The sequence below is a fragment of the Sus scrofa genome, chromosome 14 (genome assembly GCF_000003025.6).
Source record: "Sus scrofa isolate TJ Tabasco breed Duroc chromosome 14, Sscrofa11.1, whole genome shotgun sequence".
Lineage (NCBI taxonomy): Eukaryota > Metazoa > Chordata > Mammalia > Artiodactyla > Suidae > Sus > Sus scrofa.
In genome coordinates, this window is record NC_010456.5 from 123,508,404 (window position 1) to 123,533,748 (window position 25,345).

Below are 25,345 nucleotides of genomic sequence, written 5' to 3' on the forward strand. Positions count from 1 at the left end.
GCTCTCCCCAGATATTTTCTTAAAGGGTCTGAGTTTTTCTACTTTTCACATAGATGCTCTTCTAAGACCCATTTCCTCTCACCTCCATCTCAAACTTCTTGATGTAATACAACAAAACGGAACTTTGTTGATGATGTGGGTGAGGACTGTGGGATGTAAATGGGCCATCCCTCCAATCTTCTTGCTTTATTTCTCGACTACACTGCTGTTAATTTCATGTTAGAAGGAAAGGAGGGTCTCCTGGTTGGGGGAGGGGGTGTTTTTTGTGTTTTGGTTTTGGTTTGGAAAAGTTTTTGGTTTTTTTTTTTTTAATCCCACAGAACTTTGCAGCCTTCGACCACCCTGTTGTGTTTTTCTCTGTGGAAATGTTCTAAGCGTGGGTGTCCTTCTGGCACATTGAGGCACCCTGGGGACAAGGCAGTGCAAGGGGACAGCAGATATCCGGGAGCAGTTTCTTAGGAGGAGTTAGTTGGAAGAGATTCGCGAGATTTCCCTGTCCTTTTTAAGGAGGCGGCGGAGGAGGTCCGTCTGGAATGTGTTGGCTCATCTTGCTGTTTCCATTTTCCTTGTCTTTTGAGAAAGCCAGAAAATGAATTCCCCGTCAAAGTTGCCCATCCTGTTAGCTGCACTTTATAAGTTATTGTTGCTGAATGATTGGGAGCTGTCCATCAGCGGGGAGGGAACTTGCAGTTTACTTAAGAAATTGCATGTGCGACAAAGGCGGCTGCCCGAGTGTGGTGGTCCCTGTGAATAGAGGGAGGGAAGGCAATTAGGGGGCTGTGTGGTTGGGGCTTTTTACTTGTCAAACTGGAGCCTCATTGCTTTTGTTACCATCATGTAAAGGGAAATGGCAGGGTTTTGTTTTGGTATTAAGGGCCTTAAAGCTTGCTGCCTGACACTTACACAGGAAGACCGGATAAGTCTAGAAAGAGGGGCCACGGAGCAGTATTTTCCAAAAGAAGAAGAAAATTAAGACTCCTCACTTTTTTGTTGTCATCTGCAAGCCCTTCCAGCCCTCGTGGGGGTTTGTTGGTGTGGCGGGGCGGGGAGCGGCAGGGAGGGAGCAAGGGTTATTAACTTGTCTGGTGTATTAACAGATTGTTTAAAGACCAACCTCATGAAAACAGCCCTGTGGGTTTGGAGATAAACAGCTAGGCAGGCGGGTCGGTAAATTTAAAACATCGCCTGTATGTTAGGTGTCCTGCGCCAGAAGAAACCGTATCTTTGCCACTGGTGTTGCTTCAAGCAAGACAGGGCCAGGATCCCCTGTGGCAGCAGGGGTGTGCTTTTACCTGCATGCAAATCAGAGTTGGGCATTTGCTTTCGAAGCAGGTGAAATGCTTTAACACTTGGGGTGGGAAGGGACCGGACAAGTCCCGGGTGAGTTTGGTCCTCTGGAACTTGGCTGTGTCTCTAACCCGCTCCTGGAGCAGGCACCCTCCCACCCTCCCCGCCACGGAAAAGAGGACTGATTCAGGCCTGTGATGTCTGAGGCTCTTAACTCCAGTTAAGTTCACCCCTCACACACGCACGGGCCCTGATCCTCTGAGAGCCCCGGGAAAAGTAAGTTGGGATGGTGGGATTCAGGGGTTGCCTTTTTTTCTTTTCTTCCTCCTTTTCTCTCCCTTTCCCCCCCCTCCCCCCCCCCGGGCCCCCTTTTGAGGGGAAAAGCTCACCAAACTCCCAAGCAACCAAAAAGCGACTTGGCACTCAGACTGCTGGAATGCCAGGGAATGCAGGAAGCCGCCGTTCTCCTGCTTCCAGAGAGGTCAGTGGGAAACCTTTCAGGCAGGGTCTCTTCCTCTGGAAGGAAAAGAGGCGCGTGTACGTGTGGCAGGCAAGGCCCTACCAAGTGTCACTCCCGTGTCACTGTGACAAGAAAATACACTTTCCTCCTCCCTCCCCCTCTCCCTTCGCAGCCCTCTCCCTAAGAAATTTGTTTTGAGGGATTTGACAATCTTGCAGATAAAGTGCCTGCCTGCTGCATTCCGTTGATCATTTTCCCCCATGGCCGACCGTAATTTCTTAGCTTCTCTTAGCAGCTCTGCCCCTGCTGCCCAAGGTAACGGCTGAGGGGGGGACTGCTTAGGTGCCCTGCACTGGCTGGGGAAGAAGGGCCGTCCCCTTCCTTCACACACTTCCTAGGGGTGCAGAGCAGAAAGTAGAAGGAGTTTCTTTTAATTAATTTTTTAAAAATTTAATCCACGACCAGTTGAACTAGATTACTTGGCCTCTTTTTGCTTTTGTTTTCTCCTCTTCATTTCGTTTTTTGCTTTTGCTTTCGGAGGGATGTGTGTGGAAAGGGAAGACTTCACAAGATTAACAGCAGGCGTTGTGAGTGAGAACCTGGAGCATTCTGAGTCTGCCCGGGCAGACCTGGGAGCCATGTCCACCTTTTAAGATGCTTTTTTCCTGCTCTGTGAGTGAGAGGAATAAAGGGAGGGGAAGCTGGGAGGAAGAAGAAAAGTGAGAAAAGCAATAAGGGAGGAGAGAAAAAGCTGGCCCAGTCCCATCTTGAAGGTACAGAGAAAGTTTTTTTTTTTTTTTTTTTGAGGTGGAGAGAAAGAAAACCAAAGCTATTATGTACCCTAGGGATACCATCTTAGTGGGAATGGAAGATTTGAGTGGGAAGGGAGGCACGGTGGCCTCCGGGCTCACTCTCTTCCAGCAGTTGGGCGGTTGGCACCTCAATTTGAATTGCTGGGTGAGTAGTGGGGTGTGTGTGTGTGTGCGCGCGCGAGTGTGTGTGTGTGTGTGTGCGCGCGCGTGCGCTCGCGTGCCCACGTTCACGTCCTTGCTTATGGTCTTGGCCATTAAACCTTTGTGCTTTTTTTTTTTTTTTTTTTTATTTGATTCATCTAGTGGGAAGGAAAAACAAAACAAGCGTAAATGGTCACCTCAAGCTGTGCCCTTTCGCGGTGTGCTTTTTATAGCAGGTTTTGGGGGAAGGGGGGAAGAAAGGGTTAAAAAAAAAAAAAGAAGATGGAGAGGACAGAAAGCTGGACTTTTATCACAATCCTTATGGTTCTATGGCAATGCAGACCCGGCTCCCCAAGTGCCAGAGAGCTGGACTCTGGCAAAGGGTGGTGGGATTTGGGATTTTTTTCCTAACAAATCATTTTCTTCCCCTTCACCCACGAAGGTGGGCTCCACTGGAAGAAAGAGAAGGAGAAATGACATTCCCTTCTAGATAGAGACACATACTTTGGAAGCTTGAAACATTTTTGAGCAATCAGGCTTTTCCAGTAGCAGGGCTTGTGTAAACTGTGTATTTTGGTTTCATATTTAATACTAACTTTCTGTTGCTCTGTCTTTAGTTGTATTTATTTTCAATCTCCAAATGTAGATGTTGCCGGCCTTTTAGGGCTCCAGTCTTGCTTGTGGCGTTTGTGTTTTCGAAACATAATATAAAATGTGCTTTGGAAACCTGAGAGACGGATGACAGCCTACTGTGCTGTTAATGATTAGGGAGACAGCCTTTTTGCAAATACCAATTTGGGGCTCAGAGTACTTTACACTGTTCACCTGTGCTCTGATCAATCAACTCTTGCATCAGCTCCTTTGCCATAAGTTCTAAGGGTGTGCTCTTAGAATTTGGAGACGATTCCTTCATTGTCTTTATTATTACTTTTTTTTTTTAATCGTTTTTTGGTTGTTGAATGGCCAAACAGAAACCTTTGCAATGGTCAATCAGCTGTTCAATGGTCATATTGATATTTGGGGGAGGAAGGCATGAACTGTACTACCGTCTGTGAGTCCTTGCGTTTTCAAAATCATGTGTTAAAATCCTATGTTGTGACTAGAAACGCGGGAGGAGAGATGGTTCTCTAGCTGGGCAGGAAGGAATGACAGCTGTGTATGTCTTTTCTGGTTCTGTGCAACTTCCTAGTTGAGGTATGATTGTAAACTGTCAGGAATTGTGGGGAAGGGCGTGCAGGCAGGCGCTGTAACTGCATAAAGTGTGTTGCCTCCAGTTTCCCACCCAGCACAGCCTCTCACTTCCAGATTCCTGAAAGGTTCCAGACCTTTTGTTTACTCATATTACTTGGGTTACTTCACTGCAGCCCCGCTGCTCCGGGGGCCGGGTTAAACCTCCATTCTTGATGGTTTAGGGGAAGGGAGTTCCTTTGAAAGGGTAATTTCCCAACTCCGATGATACAGATATTATGATCTTTGTATTGTCACAACAGGCTGCTGCCTCTGCATTTTCTGGACGCAACAGAGCCTGCAACCTTAGATTTTTAGGGAAACCGCCCCTTTGTGCTCCGGGGATGCTGGGGGGCCTTGCTGAGCTATGTAATGGCATTCTTTCCTTCTGCAATATTTTGGAATGTGATGAAATCCTGACCTGCCCTCCAGATGACATACTTTTGCACACACTTGAAGGGTTTCTTTTGTTTTGTTTTGTTTTGAAGTGAACTTTGCCTGGGTCCTTCCCTCATTGCCTTAAACGTTCATCCGCTTCCATCAGAAGGGACAGTGGTGGTGTTTCCTTCTCACCCTGTCTTAGGTCCTTTTACGTGTATCCTTTATGGAGGCTACAGATGCCCGTTAAAGAATGCCCATGTTTGGGACACTAACAGGGCACAATCGTGCAGAACCATGGGGCTTCTTCCGTTGAGTCTGCCTTGGCCGACTTCCTGCTGAGTCCGGGGTTTGGCCGATTGCATCCTGCATCCGTAGGGTTTCAGGAAAACGTTTGTCCCTCTTCTCAGTTTCTCTGTTGCTAGAGAGAAATTTACCTGCTCTCTGAAGGGACCTTTCTCGAGCTCTTATAGACTTCCGGAACAGGCATGGTTTTCAAATACCGTCTCGATTTGAAAGTTAGGCACAAGAGTTGTTAAGAAATACCAAAGTCATTTTTATGCAGCTGCTCGTTGTAACTAAATTAGAAAGGTGGTATCAGATTTTGTTCACTGCTTCTTTCTTGAAATCCCCAGGATGTAATAACCATTATGTACTTAACATTGATTCTAAATCAAAATTGGCGATTTCCTTTCCATTATATTTAGGAATCCTTAGATTTGGGGTGGTGGTGTTTTGGGGGGAGATGGTCTGGAAATCATTATTATTTTTTTTTTTATTTAAAGTTGTTTTGAATTTGTGCTTTTGGGTTTCTTCATTTGGAATAGGTTAGTTTTTCTGGCTTTCTTTTGAAAATGAAACAGCTGTACCCTCTTACCCAATTGCCAGACATTCCCCCGAACTCAGACACTTAACAAGATTGATTATGCGAACGCTAATCATTTAATACCCAAGTAGTAGAAAACCATCTTGCGGGAGCGTGGAGGTTGCAAATTCCTGGGAAATGACGACTCTGAGACCTGGCGGAGGATTAGGACAGTGAGAGGACCCCCTGCGCTGCCACCCCCGCCCCTCCGGGAGCTGTGACCTGCCCCTGGAGGGAGGCACACAGGAAGGAAGCCCTGGGAACTTGCTGGTGGGGTGAGCCTGGACCGGGCGGGCCGAGTCTTAAGCTCACAAGTGCTTTAAAGGTTAAAACACAATGGGATGCTTTCTTTTTATTGGAAAATAAATGAGAATGAGTGGAAATAAATTATGTTTAATGAACTTAACTGGAAGTAATTGTTCAAAAGCCTGTGAAAACACAGCTTCGCTGGGTCGGGCCTTGGCTGCGATGTTCACAACGCCCAGGCTGCTGGAGCCCCTCTTTATGTTCAAGGTTTAGACCGACCCTTCCGTGTGCCCACTCCCCACCCTGACACCTTCAGCTCCTGCTCCCACTCCCCCCTCCTCCTTTTGGGAAATGGAATAGAAACATTAAGAAGAACTGAATTTGGCCCCATAGACCCTTAATGCTTGACAGTCTGTTTCATGTGTTACTATCTGGGTTGTTATATTATAAAGGGGGGGGACCCAAACCAAAAAAACACCCCAAAAAGGCCAAGGGCTTAGGATGGTTTGCGTTAGCGGTATGTATTTCCATGTGTGTGTGAGAATTTGGATGAAAATTGGCTGCACGTTTATTCTCTCCCTGCCTGCCCTGTTCAGTCATTTCCCTGCATGAAGAATTTTAATGCCTGTGTGAGTACACGGGGAATTATGAGTCTGCAGAATTTCACAGACGGCTGGGAGAGTCTTCTCTCTCCCTCTTCTTGCTGTCTAAATGGATTGTATTCCAGAGAAAGAAGGGAGGAGGGGAAAGAAGTCAGCCATTGATAATTCACAAACAAATAAGCGGGGCTCTTGAGTGTCAGGCTCCGGAGAGTGGGAGAAGCTCTAACTTTGCGGCCTGGCGGGCACACCATTGGGGCCGGGTGATGGAGGCAGTGTACTCCAGCTGCAGGCTGGGTGTTTCTTTTCCGCATCTCAGAGGCTGACTTTCTTTCTCTTAACCTCCAGGCAAAGCTCGAATCCTGTGAAGCCTTCTTGGTTTTATTTTTTATTTCCAGCAGACAGTGCTGTAGCCATCGGTAGAAGCCTTGCCTCAGGAAACAGTGCCGCCTGAGTTGGGGGCAAGGCCTGAGACTGAGAGCAGTTGGGTTCAACCACTGACAGCCCCTCCACTAGGTGGGCCCTCGCTGCCTGGGCCTCTGACAGTCGAGAGGGGAGAGGGGCAGAGCAAAGGGTGCCAAGCAGCCCTTCAGGCCCCAGAGGATGCTCTCCCGCCCCCCTTCCCCTCTGTGTGTGTAGGAGGTTTGCAGGGTACAGTAGCGAGAACAGCAGGCCTGCATCCAGGCTGCTCCTTGATGTCATCCAGCAGCTGAAGTAGTTGCTCCTTGGTGCGCTCACTTGTTTAGGCCGAAAGACTACCGTCACTGACCCTTCCTCTCTGGTTCATCGACCCGCCAAAGAGGACTGACTAGTTGAGTCAGTCACCAAGGGGTTGTTGATGAGTAAGAAACAGCCGCTCCTCCTCACCAGCGCTCCACAGCCCCAGTGACGCACGCGTAACATCTGTTAACTAATTGCCATTGGCCTTGGTGCAGCCATGGTGGCGTCTGGGAAAAATACGTGGAGATGAGCCATCAAGCCATCTTTTAATGTAAAACCTTGAGTGAACAGTGTCCCTTCCTGATGCTGATTTCAGACCCTGGGAGGGCCGGTAATCTAAGACACTTCGGACCCCCGGGTCCCCCCGGGGAGGGGAGAAGGCTGACAAATGCTCCTCTGTGCTGCTTTTGTCTTATTGTGCTGGGCTCGTCAAGGCAGTTTCTGGCCCCATTTTTCTTCTGCAGAAAGGGAGAGCAATAGGGGAGTATTGAAGAGGAGGGCCGGCCGAGAGGCCAGGGCTAGCAATGGCTCTATTTGTTTTCAACGTCTGTTGATTAATAGGTTGCAGGGTGAATGGCGAGCTTTCTTTCCCTTTGGGTTCCCCACAGTTAGAGAAGGTTGAGGGGTTGGGGGCGAGCAGAGGGCTGGCAGGAGGATCTAGAAAGGCCTGAATCACTCTTCTCACTTGCCAGGTTCCAAAGTGCGAGCAGCATTTGGTGGATGGGTGTGTGGGCGCCTGGCGATGAGGGTGGCAAGGCCAACTTGAAGAACTCCGGGCTTACAGGTTCTCCAGGGGTCAAAGGTCAGCCACAGGGGGCGCCCCCTCCCTACTCCCCCCCACTGTAGGAGGATGAATACTTGGGGTGGAAAGCCTTTGTGCACTTTGAGGGCCATTAAAAGACCCTTTCTTTCTAATTTAACTATTCAGTGCTCAAAACCCATAGAGCTTGATGAACAGAACTGGGAAAAAAATGGGTAGTAACAGCCATTTCTCCAGGTAGAAAGCATAAAGCCTTCATGATTTAAAGTCAGATGAGGGTTTTCATTCCTTTTAAATAGATGTTGTTTACTTCATTTAGTAAGTTCAGGTTTTTAGCCAACTTTTTCTTTTCTGCTGGCACTGATCACACGTATCACCAGAATCCTGCTGGGCCCAGATACTGTTTGTGTCTGTATTTGAGAAGCTGAAACATCCCACACCCCTCCCTCCGAAGGCCATGAGCCGAAGGCCATGAAAATCCTGCTAAAGATCCTTGGTGCCCTCTGGCAGAGGGGAGCCCTGAACTACTGCTCACTGGGGTGGGGCAGGGGCACTATTTGCTGAACTGGTCCAGGTTCCAGGTAGGGTTTGGGGACGGATCCCCCTCGTGAGTTCTGCAGCATCTGTGTCCAGTTGGGAAGGTTGGCCCAGGCTGGGCTCCTTGGGTCAGCTCAGTCCCTCGGCCTGGCAGTGAACCCCATTCCGAGGCCCGGCTCGGCTCTGCAGACCCAGTGGCAGGCGGTGGAGTCAGCAGAGCCTGCAAGGCTTGTGACCTGGGACAGGTGTCCTTACCTTCTGGGGGGGGATTAAGAACGCATGCAGCTATGTCATAGGTTTGCTGTGAGGACACCCAACACGGAGGCCAGGCTCCAGTAAGCCAGGAGCCAGAGGGCGACAGGAGTACCCAGCAGTGCTCAGTTAGACTATGGTCCAGGCCAGGGGTCCTGAGCGCCTCTCTGGATGATTTTTCGGGCACTGATGGTGCTGGTGTCTATGGACAGCTATGACCTAACTCCCTGAACTTGTGTTTTAGGAATAGCTTATGAATATTTGCTTATTTATTTATTTATTTTGTGTGTGTGGCTCAGAGATCTCTAGGACTCACCATATTCTTCAAGGCTTAACTGCCAGTAACTTAAGCTTTCCACACAGCCTCCCGTGACTGCTGCCCTCCTAGCCTTGAACTTCAGTTAGCTGTCACCAGAGGTAATGATTTTGCATCCCACCAGGTAGTTTTGAAGACGTATTTAATATTTAAATAAAGTGCTTACCTGAGAGGCCCCTGGTTTGACATTCCAGTTGTTTGCCTTAAAAACTGGACTCCGTAAAACAATAAAAGGGGAAAGAGAGACATATTTCAGCCTGTTTACCACCACCCCCTCCCAACACTCCCAGCACACCTTGTGGCTTTAATTTAAATTTCAGGGATGCATTTCTGGAAGGTTGTGTCCCCCACAAGAGGCACTTTTCACACCTAAGTTTTCTTAGGGTTGTAGAGTTTTGAACACAACCTTAAAGCCCTCTTTAAAGAAGTGGGAGCTGGGAGTTCCTGTTGTGGCACAGTGGTTAACGAATCTGACTAGGAACCATGAGGTTGCAGGTTTGATCCCTGGCCTTGCTCAGTGGGTTAAGGATCTGGCGTTGCCGTGAGCTGTGGTGTAGGTCGCAGATGCGGCTCAGATCCCACGTGGCTGTGGCTGTGGCATAGGCCGGTGGCTGCAGTTCTGATTAGACCCCTAGCCTGGGAACCTCCATATGCTGAGGGAGCAGCCCTAGAAATGGCAAAAAGATCCCCCCCCCAAAAAAAAAGAAAAGTGGGAGCTGTTTGTAGAGATGGGGGAAAGTCTAAGGGAACTTTCTATTTGGGTTGCTGTTCAGCGTTTCATTTCTACCACCGCCCCCCCTCCCCCCGCCCATTCTGAAAGGACTTTGGTCATCTCCGGCTATTCTTATTTAACTTTCAGCACGTCTGGGGCAGTCTTATTTATTAGCATAATAAAATGATGGTTTTTCTCAAAAGACGATAAAATATATTTATTAATGAAATATCACATTTTTAAGAAGAGTGTACACCTGCCGTGTGCTCTTGCCCCATAGTGAGCGTCTTCCCTCTGCCACAGGGAGTGTAGTCTGTGACTGTGTCACACACTCCCCCCGCACTCGCCCCCTGAATTCAATTAGAAGAGACTGGAGGATCTCAAACGGCACCTGCACCGTGCACTCGTCATTAGCGTTCATCGGACTATATTTTTCAAAGCTTTCTTTGCATTGCATGTGTGGATGCACTTTATAGGCATGATCTCTCTTAATCTTCCCAACAGTCCTATTAAGCAGGCACTGTTCTCCTCTGGCGTTTGCACAAACAGAAATGAAGGCCTGAGTGAGGTTTATACAGCTGGATTGAAGTAGGATTTAAACCTGGGTCTTCCCGAATACTCTGACATCACTCTTGGTCACCATGTGCAGGCCAGTGGGCTCTAAAACCATTTTAAAAGATGCTGTTGTAATGAGGTATTGGACTGGCTGGCTTCCGAAGGTCCCCCTGGCTCCCAGCCCTGTTCTGTGACTCTGAGCGGAGGCCGTATAAGAGCACCACCATGTACGGAAATACATCTTTGAGGCTGGCTCTTCCTCCTCTGATGCTTGCAGTTGCCATGTGGTGGTTCTTATGCAAAGTATGAGATTGTGCTTTCCACTCCCACAGGCCGGGCATTTCAGAGACAGAGTTCTACTGTCTTTGCCCTTAAGGGATTTAACTTTGGTGGGACCGAGAAAGGCACGCCATGACCCCAGTCATGGACACAATGTGATGTAGACAGAAGGGACCCTGGGGATCTGAGGCTGGAGAGACAGGGGCCTTTTCCAGAGGAACCTCCTCCCATTATAAAAGGCAGTCCAGGGAAAGGGAGGTTTGATGGGAGTGGCAATTAGATCCTGATTTCTGCACGAATGACTTCATCCCCTGCTTGCTTGGGAACCAGTCAGCCTGGAGAGGCGTGTGGTTGTGCTGTTTCTAGGGACCACTCTGGCCTGCAGCCACATCAGAAGAGAAATCCATGTCGCAGCAGGGCCCTCATTGCCCCCTGCCCAAAGCCAGGCAGCAGTTAAAATGTCACATCCCTTCACCTCCCTCTAACCCTCTCCTCCCTGCCCAGCTTCTACCAATTCTGTAGAGTTTTGACTGAACAGGAAAAAAAACTAGTTGGCTAGTAGGCTCAGGTGTACAAAATAATACGAGAGTGATGGCAGCCACAACAGGTGCCCAGCTTTCATTGGATCCCCTTTATCAAGGGGGGAGGAATTGATTTCCCACACACTCCCTGAGCTTCACTGTTGCCCAAATGCTGTCTTCATCCTTCTACGGACAAGTAGTGATAGAGGGTTTCCCTTGCATTTCCTGCTTGGAAGGTAGCCAGGGAATTTGCACTTCAAAATAGGGTAGCTTCTCCAGAAGAACAGCAAAAAAACCCCAATAATAAGAAGCCCCCATTGCTGTGCTTACCATGTGGTAAGTTTTGTATGAAGCCTGTTCCATGGCTTCTCTCAGAACTAGGACTCTCTTCATGACCAAGACTTGAGTCTCTTTGGGCCAGTGTGGGACCGGGCGGTCTTCTGGTCTAGGGGCCATGCATGGCTGAACAGAAGAGCCCAGGGCCTGAGCCCAGACCTACTGAACCAGGTCCCTACTGAGCGATCGCTTAGTATCAGGGATCCATGTTTGTGACAAGCATCCTGAGAGGTGCTCGACTCAGCCAGAGCTGAGAATGGTGGGTTTCGCGGCCGTTTCCCCATCACAGACTTGCTTCCATGCATTGCTGGTGGTGGTCTTGTTCCCCAGAAGTCCTCCAACTCATAAGTGACTTTCTTCCCTCCCCTGGGCTATCTGTGGTTCTTCCCACTGGTCCCACAATTCTTTTCCCACTTATTTTAAACTACCTGAGACGGGTCCGCTTTCTCACATCTTAGCAGGTGTGCATCTTTCCAACCAGACAGAAAACTTCTAGAGGGCAGCATCGTTTTCCTTTCCTCCTGATGGTCCCCACACCATCTGACATGTTTGAACCTTGCTCCTTTCCCTCTCCACCCTAGCCCACAGCGGGAGCTTATTTGTTGGTTATTTTTCAAGTTGTCCTAAACAGAAATAGTTCCTAAAAGGATCCTCAGTGCAGGTCCATGCGATGCTGGTGCTGGCCTTGGAGTGGCTGCCCCTCACTCTGCTGACTTTGGCCATGTCCAGACCTTCCTGGCTGCTGCTGGAGGAATTGTTCCTGGGTGCTTTGAATTTTGGTGTTTTGATTGCAGAACGATAATGCGCTCTACAAGGCCCCTGTGGTGTATCACTTTCTCCAAAAGTGTCCAGTTGTTTATAGGAATCATTAAACCTGGCTGGTGAAAGTGTTGACTTCTTTTTCTGTGGTTTTTCTGGGAGCGTCTAGGGAGGCCATATTTTTCTTTCCAAACATACCCGTGAAAAAATTAGAAGCACCTTTTAAAAAGCCTTCCCCACAATGAACCGTGGTAAGAAATACTCTTACTGTATTCCACCCTTCTTCGCCCATGTGAAAAAAGGGGAAGGGGGAGAGACAGGAAGAAAAACATGAAGGGAACTAACTGCTTGGTGGTCCCTGAACCCGAGAGGCGCTAGTGGGCAGCACTGGAACCTTCCTTCTTTTCTTTTCATGCAGTTCCTTCTCCTTGATGTTAATGCAAGTTGTGCCTCCCTAAAAGTAATAAAAGGAAATGAAGACACGTTCTGAAATGAAACTTGACTCTAATCCATTCATCATCTAATACTAGCCTCTTTATCTTCGCTGGTACCTAATCTGGTTAAATGTCCCTGTTGTAGGATTTTAGTGAAAATCCTCTATTGGGAATAGGGTTTTTTGCAATTGGATTACTCTCAGTAAATGGCCCAGTAGTTCGCTTGTTTCAGCTTAATTTTTTCTTTGTGATCTTGCTGGGCTAAGTCATAGCATCGCCTAGTGGAGGAGAGTTGGGGTGGGTTGAGAGTGAGGTGGGGGAAGGAGCAGAGAATAATTTGGGAAGGTCTGGTCGTAGCCAACTAGAAAAATCTTTAAACGGTTTGCTTTTCTTTTGTCCTCCGTCTTTCCACCTGTCAGCACTTCCCAAACATATTAATGCCTGTACTTTGTTTTCTAGAACTGCCCATTTCTAAAATGCGTCCCTGCCTTTTAGTAGCCCAATTCATCGTCGTCCAGTTAATTTGTTAGCATTCCCCATGACTTCCTAATGAGACTCCTAATGAATTAAGGCGGCCGTAATCTGCATAAAATATGCAAGTGCTCGCCTGGCCGGTTAGAGCTTTCTGGTAAAGTTCACACTCCCAACCAGACCACGAGTGAGGCTTTTCATCCTTGCAGTCTGTCAGGGATTGGAGCGCGCCCCCTGGTTCTAAGGGGCCAGGAGGGGTCTGGAGCCCAGGGTGGTGGATGAGGAGGCTGGGTGGGTGGGATTAGGGCCTGCCAGGTTTCCCGTGAAGGAAAGTTTTCCTAGCCGGTGCCCTGTGAAGCCTGCCTGGCTCCTGGAGGTCCCTCCTCTGGGGCCCTGGGAGAGGAGATTTCCCCTCCCACCTGCAGGAACACAGTCGCCCTGGGGGTTAAAGCCCTCGCTTCCACTTTATCTGCCGATGGGAAAAGTGCAAACTCTTGAGCTCCGTAATGGGGTGGTGGTGGAGAGGGATTTTAAAAGCCAGGCTCGGTGGGAGGTCGAGGCCGAGGCCTGTCTACTCCGTGGGGCGATGTCATTTTAGTGCAGGGACTGGGGCCGGGCGGGCGGGGCGGGCGGGGCTGGTCCGGGGAAGCCGCAGGTCCGCGCTCGACCTGCTCATGCTGGCAGCGGTGTGACCGTGTCCTTCTCTGTCCTCTCCTCCCCGCAGTCGAACAAAGTGCCGGTTGTGCAACACCCTCACCATGTCCACCCTCTCACGCCTCTTATCACGTACAGCAATGAACACTTCACGCCGGGAAACCCACCTCCACACTTACCAGCTGACGTAGACCCCAAAACAGGTGGGCTGCGGGCTTGGGGGCAAAGGGAGGGCCTGCTGGGGAGGCGGGGTACGGACGGACGGGGGGCAGGGTGGAGGGGCTCCCCTTAGTCCTTTCTGGGGAGGGAGCGGTGGTCTGTCTCCTCGCCCTTTGGAGAAGAGGAGCGCTGAGGAGCTCTCTGAGCACCCCGCAGGGCTGTCTCGGGAGCCTGGCCCTGACTTGGAGGCACCTCATGGACTCCTGCTCAGCTCCTTGGGCATGTTAGAGTCCTCCCAGCGTGGTGCCCCGAAGCCCCAGTTCCCTTGGTGGCCAAGGCACTATGGTCACTTGCTGATGACTTTGTTGGTGCAGCCTCCAGAGACCACGTCACTGGGCTCTGCACTCTCTTTGCTGACTTATTTGGGTTCTTCCTCCCCTGCAATGACCTGCATCTTTATTATCGAGCCCATTTCACAGATGGGAAGACCAAAGTCCAAGATGGTTTCCTCATTGGATCTCCAAACAACCAATAGGGTCTTAGGCCAAAGATGCCACAGTATTCCAGCTTTTACACTTGTCCCCTTCTTTCCATCCCACGTGCCTTTTCCCTAAAGGAAGGGGTGGGAGAGGGAGAGGGGAGAGAAGGAGGGGTTACTTGTAGCTCCTCTACAACAAGATTTACAACAAGGTGAGGTGGTCTCAGGAGAACAGCGAAGGCCAGGGTGTGTCTTTCTGGCTGGGCGGTGCATTGGCTGGGGGGTGATTTCTCTTCCCCGCTAGTTTATTAGAAGGATGGATTTGGAATGGCTACTCTGTGTCACTTTGTCAGAGGGAATTAATTGTGTGGTGCGGGACGAGGTAGCCTGCCTGTTCAGGTTGCCTTTGCTGCCCCTGAATGAAGCCACACATGAGCTGGTTTTCAGCAGCCTCTGAGCCCCCTTTGTGCTCACAGGGACGGAGCCTGGCGCTTGGATGGCTGGAGGAGGCCGCCAGCCGGCCTCAGGCTCCACAAGTGAATGGCAGCATCAACGTCTCATTTAAATAATGGTAGTACAGGGAATAGCTTTTAAATGGTTATCGTAAAACATATGATTAACGTCTGCGGACTGTTTACTTTTCCTCCATGAACATTCTTTCAAGTTTGCGAATGGCTTGGTGTAGGGTCCAAGCCCAGCTAATCTGTTTGGTTTTTGTAATAGAGGGAAAGCAATGTCTGCATGAAAATGTCACCCAGGGAGGCTTAATTTACAGATTAAAAGCTTCCTGAATGAATTTTTTAAAAAATGAAATAGTTTTCATCTGCAAACACGCGGCTCCTTCTCCTTGGTGCTATTTTAATTCTGAGGAATTGTTCCTTTTGCTTCCCACTTGAGCTGCGTAGGTAAATCTGCTCCTTGCCTTCAGATTTGCTCCCAAGCCACTAAGAACCAATTGCAGGGTGTGTCCCTATATAATTAATAAGTGTGCAGTGCACAGACCTGCTGAACCCACTGCCGTGTGCCTTGGGAAGTTTCTCAGACCCCCTGGTTCATGGTTACCAAGTCAGCAGGTCAGGATTAGTTCACACAGATGACTCAGTCCTCTAGAAAACCAGGTCCTAGAACTGTGTATACGGGGCCTCCAACATCTCCAGGTCTGTTCAGGTCAGGTTCTGCCTTGGATAAAATGTCAGGGCGTCTGCATTTTAGCAGAAGAAACTTTTTTGAAAGAAGGCAAGGTTAATGTTTCCAAAAGCCATACTCCAAAAGCGTGTTCTAAACAAGGAGTAACTCTCATGCAGGTAAGTCATTAGAATGAAAAGGAAGGCAGGGACAAATTGCGAGGATAAAGGATTTAATATTGATCACCTACTGTGTGCCAAGCCCTTTTACTTGATCACCTACTATGTGCCAAGTCCTATATGTGTGTATGTGTTTGTGTATATATATATATATATAATTTTTTAGGCAGAAACACCTAGACTGGCATTTTCTGAGTTTGTCTGCCTGTAGCCAGTGTACGATCCATCTAGAGTGAGATTGACCAATATTTCAAACTGGGGCAGAGGGATAATGAGATGAGACTTACCAATAAGTCTTATAATCAGAATCATGAAGAGAAACTCACGCTAGGATTATGGAGGTGATGCCTCCCTTTATCCTTTCCCTGTTCCCATCACCTGACAGCTTCTCTTTCCATCTCTCCCTCTCTTGTACCTAAAATGCTGCTGCTTCTCCCAGGAATCCCACGGCCTCCGCACCCTCCAGATATATCTCCGTATTACCCGCTATCGCCCGGCACCGTAGGACAAATCCCCCATCCGCTAGGATGGTTAGTACCACAGTAAGGAGTTCCATTTTTTAATTTCCTTTTTGTTTCTTACATGGGCATGCTTATTATTTATTCTGTGCATGTATGTGTGTATTTTTAGAGGTCTGGGTTAGGGAGGGAGGGCCGTGGGTGGGGGTTTGTGGGGAAGATGCTTGCCGATGCCCTGTGGGAAAGCTGGCAAGTCAGTAGCCATTCAGGTGGAGGATGTAGGGAAAAGGCTTGGTGGTACTTCGCATTCTGAACCCATGGTCCCCAAAGCCTCTAGGTTCCTCTCTGCGAATAAAAGTACCCTTCAGGGCCCTTGGGGATTGCAGAAGTCTGGGGGCTTCTCTCCTGTGAAGCTGATCATGGCTCTTATGCTGGTGGCAGCCCCAAGTGGAGTCCTGTCATTGGATTGAGGCAGCAGAGGCGTGGGAACAGGCACAGCCCAGTTTTGAAATCCAGCAGTGGGAGTGGGGTTACAGCCCCACGCCCGATCCCAGCCGTCACTCCCAAGGCTGACAACCACAGTGGACATCTGTGTCTGTTGAGAAGTTCCATGTTATCCAGCCAGCAACCGTCTGAGCATCTCTGCATGTCGAGTGGGGTGGGGCAGCTGGAGCCCTCACTCCAGCAGGCCAGGCCTTCCTGAGGGGTCAGCTCTGGTCCCTGGCAGATCATCAAACTGCCTTTTGTGATTGGTCCTGCCATCACCTGGGCTTGCTTTTATAGTGCCACCCATTAACTTTCCATAGACGACTTCAAAAAACCCCCAAACGCCATGTGTTTCAAAAATCAGAGTAGAAAGGCCTTTTCTGTGTAAGCATGCTGTGCTCGTGTGTGTTTGTGTGCACGCTTGTAACATGTGTTTGACGATGGTGTACTTTTGTGTATATATTTCTCCATGTTTATGTCTCTACTCTTTAAAAAAACACAGGGCAATTTGTTGAATCTGACCATGAGAAATCGTGGCACACCTCTCAAGGTTGGGTCTTGGGGAAGACACGAGCCCTGGCTGTGGTTTCTCTCTCCTTCTCCTGCGTTTCCTTGGGGAGGGTGGCCATGTCCAGGAGTGTGTGTCCTAGTTCTTCCTCCATGGGTGGGGCCATGCCTCCAATGGGTCTCAGTCTTCCCTTGAACTGGGGAGATATTTGAAGGCTAGATAAAAAGGAATAGCCAACTCAGACAACCCTCTGTCAGAAAAAGTTGTGTGTCTTTCATGAGGATGCTATTTTGCATGTTGCTGTATTTTTTAATTATTGTAATGAGGTGTGATTGTCTATTGGTTACCCACAATTCTTCTTGGGGACTCTCCCCCCGGTAACTCTTGTCAACACTTGTTAATTTGACAAAAGGCTACAAATTAAGCTCTGTTAATTTAATGTTTTCTCACCGAGATCTAAATACCGAAAGAGGCCCAAAGCGCAACTGAAGTCCTTTGATTCACTGTACTTTATTTTGGTATAAATTTACATTCATTATTGTTTTCCTTTGGATGTGTAGCCCTCAATTAGTGTGATGGCTCCATTAAAGCAAGCGAGACTTCGCCTTTAATTATTACAACAAAACACCTAGTTTCAGCTTGGGGAGAGGGTCTCTATTGACATAAGCAAAGGTTATAAAATTTAATTAGCCATTCCTATCAGATTTATGGCATTCAAATTGTTCTGTGTTTCTTCCCTTTGATCCTTCCTGTACAATCCCCAAGATTTTTGTTCTGATCAAATGAGAATAAAGCTTACTGTGCAGAGAGGACTTTCCCTTTTTCTTCTTTTGCTTTCCCCCAGCCCCACCCCTCTTTGCAGCGCTCTAACTTCGTACCCCCTTCTTTGCAGGCAGGGTCAGCCAGTGTACCCCATCACGACAGGAGGATTCCGTCACCCCTACCCCACAGCTCTGACGGTCAACGCTTCCATGTCCAGGTGAGTTCCAAGAACCCAGGCTCTTCAACCAAGGCTGTGGGCTACTTCCCAGAAAGTTCTCGAGATGCTCCCAGGCCATCTGGGGCACTGCCGCTACATGCCAATCCAAGGGTGTAAGCTCCATAGTGCGTGAGGCTTTCCTCCTAAAAAAATACTGAAAAAATTGCCCTGAACTTCCCAGGTAGGTGACGGCAGATTTTCGAGGTTGTGAGTTTTTTCCCATCAGTTGAGCAGTATCTTTTTTTTTTAAGAACTTAAGAAGGCAAGAAGAAGTAATTAGGACGTGTGGAGTTTTTTAAAGTGTTATTTCTCTGTTGCCCTAGTCTGGGTAAGAAAGGAAAGGGTGCAGGTAAGTTCATTTTTATACAAAGAAGAATTTGAGAGAAGGCTTTCAGTCTTTTCAAAGCTTCAGACTCTTAAGCATCAACAAGAAAGGACACCCCTCTCCCCCAACCCAACACACCCCCTTCGAATGTAGCAGGTGTCTGGTAGAAATAGAAAGTGAGCCACAAAGGGAACTGGAAGTTTTCTGGTAGCCACAGTTTTTGAAAGATGCGGGTGGGGGGAACCCAAACAGTTATTTTTAGTGATATATTTCGTTCAACCTAACATAGTCAAAATATTATCGTGCTGACAAGTTATCGCTGTAAAGCAGCTACAAATGAGATTTTACTCTTTTTCTTTATACTTTCGTTTTGGAAATCTGATGTGTATTTCACACTTAACCACATTTTTATTTGTCTTGGGTATATTCAAGTGCTTCGTAGCCGCATGTGGCTGGTGGGGACGACGTTGGCCTGTGCCCATCTAAATTTCTGAAAGTTAAACAAATCATGTGCATGTGTACATCCATGTATCTTTAAGCACATCAGTGTATATGTAACACACACACACGGAGGCCCACCTACGGGTGCCTGGGTCTTTCTAACCCCATGGTCTCCCTCTCCCCCTTCTAATTAATTCTGGCTAATTTTTCAGCGACTGCTAGTTTATTTACAAACTGGTTGGCAGCAGTATGTTTAAGTAGTCACTAATTGCTCCTAATGATAGTTTTATTTTCTGTTCATCTGATTTTCAGTCACGTTAATTAAATCGGTGGAGGTTTAGACTTTCCTGATGGGCTGCAACAGCTAATCCATTTGGATGATGGCACCTAATTAAATTAGCATGCATTACATGGCAGGGAGGCCAGCCCCCAGCCTTTCCCCCACCCCACCCCCCCGTAGCCAACAGGAGGACCCAAGACCACGGGAAGGGTTGGAGAGACAGGCCAAGATTCCTCTTTTCGTACTTGCAAAACAGTGATTTTTGGTGGAGGACAGAGGAGGAATCGCACCCACTGAGAAACACAGACTATAGCATCTGTATGTGTAAGAACTATGCCGTGGGTATCCAGATCCAGCTCCCACGTATGGTAAATCATCGCAGTTTCTAAATCCACACCAGGATCGGTTAGGCGGGAAAATGCTCGTGTGTCCTCTTCTCCAGTGAGAAGCGGAGGGTTATTCTCATTAAATAATGTCATCACAACCTCGCGAAACCCGGGAACCAATAGGAGTCTCCCAGGAGGAGGGCAGCTCCCGAGCACCTTATAACCCACGGCACCCCTTCCTCCGAACTAGCATCCCGAGAATGCGCTGGGTTGTTTCTCCTGTTTGTTTCTTTGGTGCATTCAGAGGTTAAAAGCAGTGCGGTGATCATGGGATAGGGGCTGAGGTTAAGCTTATCGATTGAATTATCATTAGGAGGTTAGTCGATGATTTCTAGGTGGGCAGGGGTGGAGGCAAGGAAGGGGAACGGTGGGAGGGAAGGTTAGGGGGCTGGCGGTGCAGGGGGGAGGCGCCCATTCCCCAGGTAGGCCTTATGAAAGGTAGCTAGTTAAAAAGCGTATACAGCAAATTAAATACATTATTGTGGTAATGGGGTGACAGAAGTATGGGTCTATTATACTTATGGCAGTTATAGGGAATGTAGGCAGCTTGCCCTGTTCCAGAACACCCTTTGATATTCATTCTCTTCAGCAGCGGGGCCAGGGCTTCTCAGAATTAAGTGATGGGTCATTATACTTTAAACACCATGGAGAAGCCTAGATTGGCAATTAAACAGCTCTTGCTGACACTCACTTGTGCCACCCTGTGACCCCCTTTAGATTGAGATGTTGGAGCTCCGGGCCCTCAGCCTGCTAAATTGGCGCAAGGCTCTTCTCCTGACGAGAGCGGGCTCTGAAATCTGCCGGCTTCAAAGGGAGCGAGATCATGTATAAACCATAATGTGGGTGCACCGTGGCTCACAAAAAATAAGGCAGGAAGAGATGAAATGTTACAAGTGCAAGGGGGGAAATGAGAGAATAATGACAAACCTAATGCAACTCAAAGCAGGATTGTTGCACAGGAAAATGCATCCTACTGCTTGTGCATAAAATCAAGGCCGGCAGATGACATCCAGTTAACAGAAACGTGTCAACAGTGAAGTAAAGTGAGAGTGAGGAAGGCAGAAGCCCCTGAGACAGCCAGAAACAAAAATTAGTTGTCCTTAACAAGTTAAGGTTCATCATTATATTCTGGCTTGGAGCCATGAAAGCAGACGGGGGTGTATAATGAGCTGCTTAGAATTTTTAGGGTGTTTATTGCATTGCATGAAACAGTTGTCTGCAGAAAGGAATTTCTTAAGCGAAGGTATGAGGACAGCCCATAGACACACACACACACACACACTTTCTCTGCTATGTATGTGTTTCTCAAATATAGGAGTATGTGGGTAGGTATGTGAACTTGGAAGTGTTGGTTCGTCATGGCTGCACCGGAAATTTTTCCCCACCCCAAAATGTCCTCAAAACGTGAGGTTTTCTGTGGTGTTTGGTGGACACACACACACACCCATGTTTTTCTCTCTCTCCCTCCCTCTTTCCCCCTTCTCTCTGTCTGTACACATATTCTCATTCAGCGGGAAGGGAACATATGTATTTGAGGAATGTCAAGCTTTTACAATTCACAGTAAAAGCTGCCACTCCACCCACCGCTTCACCCAGGGGCTTCGAAGAACACATGTTCTGAACTGAAGTTTTCCCAGAGACCTTCGGGCTGTGGGAAGGAGCTGGGTGTGACCTGGGAGCCCAGGGCCGCACTTTTCCTTTTTGGTAGGGAGAGGGGATCGTTGTCTTTCTCTCTCGTTTTCTCTCTCTTTCTCTCAGGGTTTTTCTTTTCTCTTCTCTTTCCTTTTTCTTGACATCCTAAAAGAAGTCGCATGATCCTTATTAAGAAATCAAGTCCCTGTTACCACACTTTGATTCTGACTTAAATTTGTAAAGGCAGCCTGTGGACGCGGGCCACATCGGGGTGGAGATTCTGAGTCCAGAGTCCACTGTGATTCCGGCCCCCTTCAAAGTTCTGCCTTATTCATTGCTGTTTTCTCTGTTGATCTATGCAGAGTCAGTACGGTCATCGTTTTTCCCATGCACATTGACTGCAGTCTTTTGGTAAAAGGAGAACAATTTTCATTTCCCATCTGCATGTGAACAGAACCTATAAAGTCTAATCAGCACCCCAGCGCCTGGCAAAGTTAGCTTCCTGAGAACCGGGTGGTCATTCCCTGGATGGTACACGGGGTTGTTGTGGTTTGGATCTATTGGGAAAGCAACACCGCCTTGACCTGGATTCCCCTTCACCTGAACAGCACCCCCATCTGCTCACCTGCCTGACCTTGCCAGGGTGGAGCCTGGGGGCTGCCACTGTTTTCTTCGGGGGGTGGTGGTGGTCCTCTCCTCCCTCCACTTGTCTCCAAAGTAGCATACCTTCCTTTCAGAGGGTGGTTCTTCTAGCCACGGTGACCGCAAGCTTATCAGAAAATGAGAGAGCTGTTGGTCAGATCCATAGTCCATTTGCAAATGGGCCCAGAGCATTTTCAGATTAGCTCCTGGAGTTCCTGAATGGCTCAGCGGAAACGAATCTGACTACTATCTTCGAGGACACAGGTTCAATCCCTGGCCTCCCTCAGTGGATTAAGGATCCGGCATTGCCGTGAGCTGTGGTGTGGGTCGCAGACGTGGCTCAGATCTGGCATTGCTGTGGCTGTGGTGTAGGCCAGTGACTACAGCTCCAATTCGACCCCTAGCCTGGGAACCCCCATATGCCGTGGGTGTGGCCCTAAAAAGACCAAAAAAAAAAAGATCAAATTATCTCCTTCTGTCCTAGCCAGGTTGCATGGTTGAGACATGCCAATGCACAGCCTAAAGGGTGTTTGTAAAAACTTCCCTAAAAATAAACAGTATTTTAGAGGAGAAAACACAGACTTGACTTTATGTACAATTCTGATCATTTATAAGGCCTTTTAATGCATAGGCAGTATTTTAAGTCAAAGTAATTTAGGAATCCTAGCATTTTAGAGGAGAAAAGGCGTACACATCAGAATTCAAAGCTTCCCTTCCAGGTGTGTGTATAAAATAGTCCTCTTTGGGTATCTTTCATGCAAACTTCTTTGAAATGCCCGTGACGTATGTTGAGAAGCAGGCAGGAGATATTTGGTTTCCCCTCATCCCTCTGCCTCACTTTCTCCCATTCCTGTCAACACGGTGGGGCACCGCAGCAAAAGAAAAACGGAACTGTTATCGCGCTCCCATCAACAGAATGAGGCCTAACGAGGCATGCGCAGCATTGTCAAAAATATATCTGTACACTTCAACCGCATTCATATTTTATTTAGCTGTCAATATGCAACAAGAGATTTCACCTATCATTCTAGCTCTGATTAGAACTTAGGAAATAGTCTTCTTAGATGCCACTGATAACGTCCCTCCAAACCAGTGGACGTGTGGTCTCCAGCAGGTAGCTCAAGCCTACTTTTCTGCCCACGTGTACCGGTCGCACTAGCCTTTTGCTGAAGATGTTAAGAATCGTAATGTCTCGTGTCAGTAGCAATAATGAAGGGGAAGATTGGCTTTAATGACATGATGAGAATCATTATGCTTAATTTATCACTAATTAATGCTGACAGGTCTCATATGCCTTGGGTTGCTTTCATGTGAGTGTTCCGTGCTGTTTCTTTCTTTTTTTAAAGTTGTGTGTACACATCCCTCCCCCATTCATACATTTTGATTCTGACGATTTACACAGCTTTCTGTCTTCTAGGTTCCCTCCCCACATGGTCCCTCCGCATCACACTCTCCACACGACCGGCATCCCCCACCCGGCCATAGTCACGCCCACAGTCAAGCAGGAATCCTCGCAGAGTGACGTCAGCTCCCTCCACAGCGCGTAAGTGTCCCTCTTCCGGTCACTTTCTGTGTCGTTGCGTGGTCAGCCGGTGGCTGCTGAGTGGTGGCTCTGCCCGGAGCTGGTGTGCCTCCAGCGAACACCCACCCAGCCTTACAAAGACGCGCGATGCCTGGTGCAGGTTCTCGCTGGCGCCCCCTGCGGCGGCGGCGGCGGCGGCGAACAGAACTCCTTCTCTGTGGCCCCGGATGGACTGGGGTTTGCAGCCCCTTCCCGGTTCCCAAGGCTCGCTCTGTCCCGCGGGCGCAGGGAGCGTCGGCTGAGACGGAAACGGGCACAACGCGCTTTCCCCTCTGGCTTGGGAAAAATGCATTTTGGGGGAAGCTTGAGGACGTGATGATAAAGTCTCTTCCCCCACCCCCTCCCCGGGCTGTTTGTGCTCCATTTTCCCGGTGGAGGAGACCCAGCGTGGAAGTGTGCCACGCCTTCCGGACTGCTGGGCTGGGTGTTGAGGGAGTGGGGAGATGGGCCCTCTGCTGTGGGGAGAGTTGGACCTTGTGATCGTTCATCAGGCTGCATCTGTCTGTTTTGTCCACATCCAGAAAGCATCAGGACTCCAAAAAGGAAGAAGAGAAGAAGAAGCCCCACATAAAGAAACCCCTTAACGCGTTCATGTTGTATATGAAGGAAATGAGAGCGAAGGTCGTAGCTGAGTGCACGTTGAAAGAAAGTGCAGCCATCAACCAGATCCTGGGCCGAAGGGTGGGTGACCCCCGCTGGGGGAGGAGGGCGCACCGGGTGGGGGGCCCGTGTCCCCATCCCCATGGGTTGGGGAGTCCTTTCCCTTTAGCCCCAGTCTGACTCCTTCCATGGCCTTCGTGGAGTTGGGACCAGTAACTCAGCATTCGAATGACATTCGGGTTGGCTGCAGCCTGGCCTTCCCCACCTGCAGAGACAGCAAAGGACAGGGCAATCTGGGGGACAGGTCAGGTTCTGGCTGAGCCCCCGATAGTGCCAGGCCCCCGCAGACCATTGGCATCTATAGATGATACCATTTCTGATGGAAGCTCTGTCCATCCCCCGGCCACAGTGTGGTTTGTGACATTTCTCCCTGTCTCGCTCTCCCCCCACTGTGTCCCCTCCAGTGGCACGCACTGTCCAGAGAAGAGCAAGCGAAGTACTACGAGCTGGCCCGGAAGGAGCGACAGCTTCACATGCAGCTGTACCCCGGCTGGTCCGCACGGGATAACTATGTAGGTGGTTCCTTTCTCTCAGGACTAGACTCTATAACGGTGTGTTGGGTGTGCATCTGGCCCAAGGACACCACCTGCCAGTTTGAATCAGGCCTCAGTACCTTCAGTCTGCCGCTCCCAGGACTGTTGGCATCTTACCGAGTGGCGGATTGGAGGATTTTGCCTTGGCCTTGTGTGTGGCCGCATCAGCGTGCGATACTTCTCCAAGGAGGAGGGGTGGCTGGTGTCCTGGTGTTCCAGCTCAGGGGATGTAGGGGGTCAGCTTGGGGCTGTCCACACCTTCTTGCCCATGTCTTTGAAGAGATGGGGCTCTAAGGATACAGCAGTGGTCCATGGGGTATTTTTGTGCTTCTCAGCAGCAGTGCATGGGGTGGCCTTGCAGAAAAGACCAGTAGGCGAGGAGGGAGAGAGTTTACTTCCTCACAGGTGTCCTAGCAGGGCCTTCACTCATAAGGGGAAAATGAAACAGTTGCCTTAGCCTCTGGTGCCGTAGAAATTGGAAGCCTGGTTCATCTTGAGAGGGGCATGATGGGAATATCCCTGAAAGTAGCCAGTGGAAGTCATCCCTTAGCAGGATGGATGCAGTGACTCAGGGGCCCAGCCAGGGGTCTGTGGTGGCTGCAGGATTTGCCTCATTTCCCCTCCTGGGTTTTAGAACATACCTTAGGCTTGTGCTTTACACTCATCACAGTGATTGTGACACTCAAGAGCCTTCTACTCCCATTAACTAACTACTGTCCTCTGTCACTTCTCACTGTTCTTTCTTATTCTGTATTTTGCCCAGTAGCTCAAGCTTGGGCTCACTTTCCGCTCTAAATGGATGAAATGTCTTTTATTTTGCCCCTTACTGTATTACATGGCATTTAGTTTCATGAAGCGATTTTTACTATCCGCTCTTTGGTTAAAAAACAAAACCTGTCTTAATGCCAGTAGCAGTCTTCTCCTCCCATTTCTTATTGGCAGCATGGAGCTGTGGATGGTTCTTCTACCCATCAGTGCTCCCTGACCTAGCTCTCCCCTGGTCATTCATCCTCGGTGTATGTGGGTTGAGAACCATCCAGTTATCTCCAATTGTGAATTTCTGGTGCCCACAGCATTGCGAGGATGCGGGGTTAAATCAGACATATGCACTCTCTCAGAACTTACCAGCCATCAGGAAGTCACAAACATCTGGCTGAATGTGCGGGTCCTG

General features: G+C 48.9%; 1 protein-coding gene across 50 annotated transcripts in view; it reads left to right on the forward strand.

The window, feature by feature from the left end:
• Positions 1-25,345, forward strand: part of TCF7L2 (transcription factor 7 like 2) — a 203,638-nt gene that overhangs the window by 164,709 nt on the left and 13,584 nt on the right. For 23 of the 50 annotated variants that reach the window (XM_021073301.1, XM_005657465.3, XM_021073290.1 and 20 more), the window contains 6 exons: positions 13,392-13,524; positions 15,702-15,804; positions 17,607-17,693; positions 22,817-22,942; positions 23,503-23,662; positions 24,046-24,153. In XM_021073301.1, coding sequence (XP_020928960.1) covers positions 13,392-13,524; positions 15,702-15,804; positions 17,607-17,693; positions 22,817-22,942; positions 23,503-23,662; positions 24,046-24,153 — 717 coding nt within the window. Of the gene's footprint in view, positions 1-13,391; positions 13,525-15,701; positions 15,805-17,606; positions 17,694-22,801; positions 22,943-23,502; positions 23,663-24,045; positions 24,154-25,345 lie in introns of all 50 variants that reach the window. The other 27 variants (XM_005657478.3, XM_013990492.2, XM_005657462.3 and 24 more) reach the window with 3 other exon arrangements.